This window comes from Pundamilia nyererei, unplaced genomic scaffold (genome assembly GCF_000239375.1).
Source record: "Pundamilia nyererei isolate P.nyererei 1_Seehausen unplaced genomic scaffold, PunNye1.0 scaffold00061, whole genome shotgun sequence".
Taxonomy (NCBI): Eukaryota; Metazoa; Chordata; class Actinopteri; order Cichliformes; family Cichlidae; genus Pundamilia; species Pundamilia nyererei.
The window spans coordinates 1,227,272-1,237,062 of record NW_005187462.1 but is presented as its reverse complement, the minus strand read 5'-3'; the positions used below and the strand labels follow the sequence as shown (position 1 = coordinate 1,237,062).

Genomic DNA, 9,791 nt, shown 5'->3' with positions numbered 1-9,791 from the left:
TCTCTAACAAAAAACAAGTTAGACTTGAGTTTGTAAACAAACCGCCCCATGTTGTGTTGCTTTCTGCAACTTAACATGCTATACTTATTGGGCAGGTTGTAGACAGGTCCCTGTTTACGGCTACATTATAACGATGTGAATAAGCCAACCTTCCACAAATCAAGGAGTGCACTAAAAGGGTCTCTTTCACTTGTACCATGATAAATGTTCCTAAACTGCTTAGGTTGTATTACAAATGTAATTTTAATGTGAGCTCATGCCTACTGTGCTTACAAAGATTTCATGTTACTGCAAAATGTGCAACAAATACATACAAGAAGAGGATGAGCAGATTTCTTTTAGAGTTTCTTTAGTAATCCATTGTTATCTAGTTTAATCTTACTCTGTAAAATCACTTTGATGTATTTTATTTACATTTTTATTTGGGTTTTTTTGTATTTATTGCATTTCTTTAAGATTTTAATATTTTGAGCTCCTTACTGTATTATATCAAGCTTTATACATAACATTTTATTGCATTTGATTTTGATTTATTTTATTTATTTTACTTTTCTTTAATTTTTCTATTCAGTTTTGCTTCTTTTGAGTAGACTTGACCTCACTGACATCTGTTTGTCATGTTGCATTTTTTCAAATTTTGGTTTCTGTGACTAACTTTTGGGACAAATTAAGTTGATCTTATTTATGTTTTGTTATAATAAAGAATAAGGAAATAATAATAATAATAATAATAATAATAATAATAATAATAATAATAATAATAAAAGATGAGCACAACAGTTTCATGCTTCACATGCTTTTCCAATTTATTTAAGTTTACAAGTTGAGCCAAAGCTAATTAACAACACCTGTCTAAAACAGAAAACAAAATGTCATGTGGCCGAAGGCAATGAGCTCAAGCACACTGAGGAGTGCAGCGACAGGCCAGGTGGGCTTCTGCAGTATCCCTCAGGTCGATGCTCTTCTCGAAGAAGCTGCTCAGACCAGAACGGTTCACAGTTGTTTCTGCAACAGTGAAAAAAGAGAAGTGATTGGAGACTGTACGTGATACCAAAACAGAGATAATGTTTTTCAAAGAAGCTTTCTTGCAACTCACCACTGGGCAGGCAGTGAAAGCCAACGTTGACGGTAGTGGTTCTCACTGGGATACAGCCGGGCAGGCACTGCAGCACAGGCTCAACAGAGTAGCACTTGGACTCCACACCTTCAAAGACCACCTGCTTCTCCAGCTTCACAGATTCCTGCTTGATGGAACACTCTGGAAGAGTGTAGAAGGTGAAGGTAAGTATTGTATGTGTGCATTGTTTGATGCCAAATATTCATTGTTTGTGTTGTGACAGTTTGCATTGCAGGTAATGTTCTCTTAGAGAAAGGTCAAGGAAATATTGCAAGGTTTACCGGAGGGATCACGGCAGGTGTTTGAAGACAGAACCCAGGAGTGGGCGTAGCTGATGGCATCCTTGGTCACCTGTTCACTGGGTGTGCGGTACTCATCTCCGACATTTCCGCTTGCCGTTCCACAGGCTCCACAAGTCTTTCCTTTCATCCAGTCTGCAATTTTAACCTGAAATAAAAAAGTTCAGATATTAGTACAATGTAGATTAAAGCAGGTATACAAATAGGAAATTGCCTCAGAAAATAATAAATATGCATATTAGATATATGTATTATCAGCATTTTTTTGTATTACCCTCAGCTCGTTGAAGCCAAGGAAGACCTCCTGAAGACCATGGCTGGGTGCAATGAGAGCAATGCCTTCATTTAACTGTCTGATCTGTATCTTACCTAAAGTAAGTGCAAATATGTATAAGCATGGTTTCAAATGGCACAATCTGGCAGTTCAATATTTTTGTTAAATTAAAAAAACAAAACAAAAACCTGATGGATGCAGGTATGGCAGGTTGCTTTTAGGGATTTCAACTCCGTTAACCATCACCACAATAGCGTTGTTCTTCCGATACATGTCCACATCGCTGTTGAGAAGCAGTTCAAATACATATGATTATTTTTTTGGCTCACAGGCTGACCATTATTTCTTTTCCACATAAATCCTGGCTGCTCTTACATGTCTGAAATCTTAACATTGATCTGGTTCTGATCCTGTATTTGGTCTTTCTTCAGCAGAACCATGAATTTGAGTTCTGGTGTGCAATCCTGAGCCAAGACCTGGTAGCACGAGTGTGGCAGCTCATTTCTAGCTTCCTTGTTGTTGAATGTGGTCAGTGTGTTGTTGATGAGGGAGCATTCAACTGAAATGGAACGAAAAGGAAATCGCAAGTCAAATCACAGAAATATGAAATCTGTTTTGGGTTTTTTTGTTGTTGTCTTTTGTTTAAAAAAAACATTAAAATATTTTTACCTGCGTTAGCTTTGGTAACTAAATAGGACATCTTGTCAGCCCAGTTGTCCCGGGATGCTTGCAGCTCGGCGGCAGTGTTTCCAATAGGTAAAGCAACAGGTAGACACATCCCACGCTTGTAAATGATCGCCTGGAATATTAAACAGTCAGAAAGTAGTTAGAAACACTCTGAGTGACAAAGTGCATTGCAAACATTTTCAGTGCATACAGAAGAAGGGGCAACAAAACTGTACCTTTGGTGTGTGCATCACAATATTCATTCTTGTCTCAGTAGCAACAGCTACAGTCAGTTTGATCTGATTACGAGGATTCTTGGCCTTTGCGTAGTTTACTCCATATTCTTGACCAATAGGGACCATGGATTTCCACGCCCTAGACAAGCATAAAGGTTACTGAGTGTTTTATAAAGCTTTTATCAGTTTTCAGTACAAACGACAGGTTCGAGAGGATGTCAGAAGAAAGTAATTGCTATGCACTGCCATCTGCAAAATGTCTGCAAAAGCTTTTTGATAAAAGCACTGATTATATGCATGAATCGAAATAATGTCCACAGCTTTACCTCTTTGCGTAGTGCTTTATGCTTCTTGGCAGTTTGTCCCAGTTCAGCTTCATGCGGGCTGCGGGCTCATGGCCCAAAAGACCAGTTTCAGCTATAATCGTGATGGAGTATTGCTTGCAATCAGCACCCCAGGATATCTTGGCCTAAAATAAATTTCAGTGAGTTAAATCCTAAGCATCATACCTAATTTTAGTTGGTTACTTCCTCATAAGTTCATTATGTTTACCATCAGCTTGTGCGGGCTCAGCTGCACAGCGTCGGCACAGATTTTCCAGTTGTCCTTCTCAGCGACTCTGGCAAAAATCAGCTGCACTCTGTTGGTCTGTTTGTCCAGGTAAGCTGCTAGCTGGTATCCCTGGACTTTGTGGTCGACTCTCACGGCACGGATTGCAATGGACATGGCAGGAGTGAGTGTGTTAGCGAGGTACTTGGCCTAAAAGTGAAAACCAGAGGTTGATATTAATAATTATGTTTATTCGCAGTTTAATGTGTAGCACCGTAAATATCTTCATTTGACTGATCACCTTATTGTAGATGGAATCGAAGCTGCGGGCACTGCTGTGACTGCTGCCGCGCTGTGTGGAGATGGCGTGCTGCAAACAAGGAAACCACACATTTAGCCTGCTTAAACAGAAGACATGACGGAGCTTTGATGTGATGCCTAATAATTACCCTGTGGACGTGGTTCTTTCTGAACTTCAAGGCCAGCAGTTGTTGCTGTAATAGGAAAAGAATTGTAAAATAAGTGCCCCACATTCCATAAAATTCCACACACGTCTGCATGCTGCGAAGAGAGGATGATTCACCTTGGACTGAGCACTGCGCCGAGAGGACCTAGAGCTTGATGACTTGCTGTTGCTGTTCTTGCTGTTCTTGCTGTTCTTGCTGTTCTTGCTACTCCTGCTGCTGCTGCTGCTGCTGCTGCTACTGCTGCTGCTGCTGCTGCCAGATGGCCTGAGCAAGTATGAAGCACTGGAGCTGTTCACTCTGGTTCTTCTGCTGCTGCTGCTGCTGCTGCTGCTGCTGCTGCTGCCAGGTGGCCTGAGCAAGTATGAAGCACTGGAGCTGTTCACTCTGGTGGACGTCGTGATAATAGGAGCAGCAATGTCAGCCATCTTAGGTCTGGAGCGAGAGGAGGACCTAGAAGAAGATCTAGAAGATGATCTGGAAGATGATCTGGAAGATGACTTGGAAGAAGATCTGGATGATGAAGAGGAGGAAGAGGAGGAAGAGCTTGAGGGAGAGCGGCTTGACTGAGAGCTGCTAGACTGGGACTTTCTGGAGCGAGACCTATGGGAACGAGAGCTGGATGACTTGGAGCTGCTGGAGCGGGAGCTGGATGAAGAAGACTTGCTGGAGCTAGAGCTGGATGAAGAGGAGCTGGAGGAGCTGGAGGAGCTGGAGGAAGATGATGTGGTGTTCTTGAGACCAGGTGCCAGTATTTTCTTGATTTTCAAGAGGACATTCTTATCCTCAAGAGCTTCCTCCTCTTCGCTCATGTCAATCGCTTTAATCATATTTTCTGCTGCTTTATCTCCGACCTGAATCTCAACTTCAATCTTCTCAATGACTGGTCCAGAAGCTGGAATATAAATTAAAGAATAATAATTAAAAACAAAAACAGGACTTTTCCACAATGTTTTGCAAATTTGTTAGGTTAAAGCTTCAACTTCAAGTTCACCTGGAGCAATCCTAACAGAAGCAGCATGCTTTCCGATCAGAGCGTAGAGAGGGCAGTCTCTAATGTAGGCAGCATTGTGAGATTCAATCTCAGCGTAGGCCTTGAATCCTAGCGTTCTACCTGAAGCACGGACTTTCTTCCTGTAGGTTTTAGGGAATTTCATTTTCCTCCCAATCTTACGTGGCAGGTCAGCAGGAATGATTTCAGATGACGCAGACTGTAAAACCACAGCAGAGATCGCCACGTTTATTTCAAGAAGTTAAATGTTGAAAATAGGAGGCAAGTGAACCAAACTTACCATTCCACCAGTTATAGATGATGCCATCCTGGAGATCTTTGAGTTGAGAGAGGCCTTTGAAAGTTGTGATGCAGCTTCAGATGAGATCAGTGGTGTGCTTCTTGCGACTGGGAGGTCTTCCACATTTCTCGCAATGGCAACCGTCTCAGCGCTGTATGAGAGAAAAAACCCCACCCAATAAAAACAGATGCCGAAAAGGACCAAAAATCTTTGAAATGCATGGCAATTAGTGACAAGGCATGTACATACTGTGCAGATGCAATTGTGTTAATGCCCTGGAGAGACAGGAACTCAACCTTGAAGTTGCCCTTAACAATGTCAATCCTTGCTTTCATCTGTGCAGGAACAGCTGTGTAAACTTTGGCTTTTGTCATCACTGCAGCCTGGATTAAGGCGGTGTTCACACCCATGACTGCATAGGTCTGTATGGCAACACTGCAAAAAGACAGAAAATATTTATTCATTAAGAGTTATCTCTGAATTCATTCATTAAACTGCGGAAAAGAAGCTTCTCAAGCTGTTGTGTACCTTGGAGCAACTGTAGCCCTCAGTTGAATATCGGACTCCACAAGCTGGGAAACCCGGTAGTTGACAGGCAGAGGTGGTGACACAGTGGCTTGGACTAGCAAAAGAACACAAGAGAACAATATATTTTTCATATCAATATCAATATATTTTTCCCTTTTGTAAACTTGTAAACTGTCCAAATGAAACTTACCTTCAATGGATGCAGCAGTCACAGCGGATGTAATGAGGCTGATCTCCATGGGCAACCCAACAGTGGTGGGAAGGATGCGACGGAGCTCACCGAGCAGCATTGGTTTAGCAAAATGTGTTGCGTAACCAGACAGCATAGAATTTACAGCATCTCTGAACATGTTTCTCAAAGGTCCACTTGCAAACTGTGAAGGCAACGTTGCTTATTAGTTTCAACTTAACATAATGCATCATTACTAAGAAACCATATGAGGCTGTGGGAGAAACCGTACCTGGATAAGCTGGTCAACCTTGGATTTGTCAATGTTGACAAATGCAATTTCTTGTCCGAAGAACTTCACATACATAGAGGCCAGGGCCTGGCTCGAAGGATTAGCCCTCCACTCATAAAGCTATTGTGGGAATAAATTAGGTTAAAAACAAGTAAAAGAAAAGTCAGCTCTCGTAAAGAAAATGTGCCTCAGAATCCCATTTTCACTCTTGCCACAGTAGTTCAACTTACAGCTCTCATGGCTTGTTTAATCTTGGTGATCCTGTCTGCATTCTCAGAATTTTCATGTCGTCTTTTCAAAAGAGCCTCCTGGATTCCCTCAGTCCTCACTCCAACCTGAAAAGTACGTTATTGAATGCATTCGAGTGCAGATACTGAAAAATGTATGGTTTACATATTGAAGCCATTGAATTGCATTGCTGAGGTTTTTTTTTAGTTACTTACTTAACATTTAAACGTCTTACCTCAAAAGCATCAACATAAGCTCCGGCCATGTAAGTACGGGCTTTGGCCATAAACATTCTTGGTAACACGGTTGCAGCGTCATTAATGAAGACGGCGCTGGCAGCAGCACCCATCATCCAGGCATCTGGCAGGCAAATGGATAAACATCATCACACCACGTGCATAAATCTAAGGTGTGCAACAGCGGGTTATTTATCTGCTATCGTCTTACTGTTATAGGTATCCACATGGAAGGCTCGGCTGTAGCGGAAGTTCAGTCTGCCTAATTTGGGGTTGAGGAACCTCAAGGCAACAGTACATGCTGCAGCACTTAAAACAGAACAAGGGGATATTTGAGATTCGATAGACTAGCATGCATAGATATAAAGCATCTTAGAAACATGAAAATCATTTAGGTTCTTACACAGAAGCGTGGTCAGGGGATGTGGTCTTGGCCATGGCCTTCATGTAAGAGTAGACAAAGCTAACGACCTGCAGGTTCTTTTCTTTGATCAAGGCTGTGGAAATGCTAGCTGCTAGACCCACGGGGAGCTTAGTCTCAAAGAGCACCATGGCAGCAACCATACGGAGTTCTGCGTGGAGATGCTTTTCCATGAGCAACTGAGCAGCTATTTCCTGGACCTAATGAGAAAGACCGATTACTACTGAACACTGCACACAAAATAGGTCTCAAGTATATTTATTGCTATTGATGGTAGGAATCAGAAAATGTAGTCTCACCATCTTGGGTTCCCTCTTTGCAATTCTCCTCAGAGCTAGAACAGCGTCGACCTGAACTTTGGGTGGGACTCGGGCAGCAGCACTGCCAAAGCCAGGCAGGAACTTCATGATTGTCTTAAGGCTAGCAGGATGTCCAGCGTTATCCAGGCATTTGAGAGCGACAGTGAGCTGATCGATGTCACCTGTTTCAACAGCCTCCGCAACTTGTCTATGTACAGGCTGTGCAAGAATGTAAAAAAACATTAAAGCCACTGATGTCTAAATTGAACTTTAGCAGAATAAAACATGTTCAAATAATACATACTGTCACAAGATCAGATGAGCAAGAATGCTGCGCTTTACAGAACCTGGAAATTACAGTGCCCCAGCCCAGCATCACAATCTCGTTGAGCACAGCGTTACGTTTCACTCTGTGGTTCTCAGCCAGGCTCTGAAAAGTGGTGAAGACACAATATAAAACTGATTTCATGTCACTGCAAATATATAGGAAAGCTTAAAAAAAAGACTTACTCTGACAAGTTCGATGGTTTTCTGGTCAGGTGTCACAGAGTGCAGACATTCCAAGAGAGCCATAGCAGCTTCAGTCTCACTTAGCTCATTAGCAAGGAGCTTCTCCATGAGGAACTTAAGAGCAGCATGAGTGCGAAGGTGGGGGACAGCATTCAGTAACCAGTACCTGGGAAAGAGGAGTACAATCCCATTATCCGTGTCTTGTTAGTTTCTTGGGCCTTTGCTGAATCAAAGCTGCACTTACCTGTGATCAGGTCTAGATTTAAACTGAGCCCAGAGGGACTCAATAGTCTCGACTCTGGCCACACGCATCAACTGGATGAGCTCAACAAACTTCAGAGGGGCATCTTCATGGACCTTGGCCACGTTGGAGGCTACCAGGTGGTTCAGAGTGCTGACAATCTGTGAGGAAACAAACAATCCAGATGAAAAGGTTTGTGGATACAGGGTGAATTCAGAAAAGGCTTTTTCCAAGTAAATGCTGCAGTACCTGAGCCTCGGCATGGGTGACCCTCAGAAGATGGATGGGTGTCTGGAGAATCTCGCTGCCGTGCTCGTACTGCAGGGATCCGCGGTGAACATAGGTGTATCTGGCATGATCCACGGGGGTGTTCTCGATATCCAGGAAGGTCAGAATTTGCCTGTGAGGGGAGATAATCATTCAATCAATGTGGCACGATGCTTATAAATCTGTAATGAAGCATAATATTTTAGTTTAAACCACATACTTAGACTCCATCTGAGCAGCGCCATTCAAAATGTTGAAAGGTGAGAACTCGATGACCTCTCTAGCAACAGCCTCCATAATCAGAGAACCACTGGGTGCTGGCTTCATGATGTAGTTATAAGAAGCAGTTCCCTTCAGGCTCTTTCCTCTCTGCAATTATAAAACCAACGCAATCTTCAAACTGCCAGCATGAAGACTTCTAGAAGAGAGATTATGAAACAACTAGAAAATGCCCTTACAGCTTCACAATCATGGCATTTCTCTATGTGTTCCAAGCCGACGTCCTTCATGATTTTCTCCTGGCAGTGGTTCAGGTCCTTGGTCTTGGTCAGATGAATGCGTTCGGCCCTCATGTCCTCCCTGATGACATAGTTGGTCTTGCACACACCGTGAGCTCCAGACTAGATCACAAAATACAATCAAAATATAGATTGTTGTTATTTTCCGTCAGTGTTCAAGCATTTTGTATGAAGGACCTGATGAAAGCGAGTTTTTTTGTACCTCTTGCATCTCATAGACATTCTGTGTCTTCTTTACATTCAGCTGCAGGAGGTTGATGATTCCCCTGTAGATATTCAGCACTGTTGTGGAGACACCAGCCGGTGCAGACACTCTCCCGACAACGCCATTTGTATACTCAAACTTGATCGGTGTCGAGAGCTGAGTAGCCAGGGCTGTGGTGAGCTTGGTGGCTGGATGGAAAGGATCTTTGGGCCAGATGCCACTGTACTCCAGCAACTGAGGGTCTACAAGCTGCAAAAAAAAGAGGAGAAAGAGAGAGAAACAAGCTATGTTTCAAGTTGTCTGTTTCAATAATCTTTCATTTTAATTCTGCCTAGTGATCTGTACCTTCAGAATGTAGTCGTTGGCACTTGTTGCACTGATCAAAACTTTGCTCTGGATTTTAACCCCAGCTCGAGCCAGGCCCTCTTCAGGCAAGCCGCCCATAAGAACCGCTTCATATTTGTACATGTAGGTCTTAACAGAAGCGAATCCTGGGGCTGTAAAAACAGAAAAAGAAACAAAGTGCATTTCTAAGATGAGGGAGAAGCTTTCTCTATTAACTGCCTTTTGTGTTTAACATAACAGGACAACAACATACCCAAGTTGGACTGGTCCCCCACTGTAACAGGAGAAGAATAAATGTTAATTTGGTGTCACAAATGACAAGAAATAGAGAAGAGAATTTGTAAAGGGATAATGATACTAATTTATATAAAATTTATGCTATTTTGCCAGAATGTGCTTAACATTTGGCAATTAGCATTGTTATATTCTGGCAGCATTAAACTGCTAGCACTGGCAGTAACAATTCTTCTCAGCTGCAAGTCTATTGAAATTCTTATTCTTAGTTGTTATCTAATTCTTAAAAAAGGCTGTTTTTTCAGAAGATGAATTTTTAGTTCAATTTAACAACATTTAGTTGTAAATAATTCCTACTCACCTGCGAGAGCCACAGCAAGAGCTAGTACAAGCACCCTCAT

General features: G+C 42.4%; 1 protein-coding gene across 1 annotated transcript; it reads right to left on the bottom strand.

The window, feature by feature from the left end:
• Window positions 1-895: 895 nt before the first annotated feature.
• Window positions 896-9,791, bottom strand: vtg2 (vitellogenin 2). The gene is made up of 34 exons (XM_005734940.1): window positions 9,752-9,791; window positions 9,410-9,430; window positions 9,157-9,308; window positions 8,809-9,060; window positions 8,547-8,708; window positions 8,309-8,457; window positions 8,071-8,221; window positions 7,825-7,982; window positions 7,581-7,746; window positions 7,375-7,500; window positions 7,071-7,289; window positions 6,754-6,971; window positions 6,562-6,659; window positions 6,350-6,474; window positions 6,117-6,221; window positions 5,887-6,006; window positions 5,616-5,799; window positions 5,426-5,519; window positions 5,147-5,332; window positions 4,898-5,048; window positions 4,600-4,816; window positions 3,725-4,500; window positions 3,591-3,635; window positions 3,443-3,511; window positions 3,145-3,351; window positions 2,919-3,061; window positions 2,593-2,731; window positions 2,360-2,489; window positions 2,066-2,249; window positions 1,879-1,973; window positions 1,691-1,785; window positions 1,399-1,564; window positions 1,097-1,258; window positions 896-1,005 (listed from the first exon to the last, which is right to left on the bottom strand). Exons 1-34 carry the CDS (start codon window positions 9,789-9,791, stop codon window positions 896-898), a joined length of 5,415 nt encoding a protein of 1,804 aa, XP_005734997.1.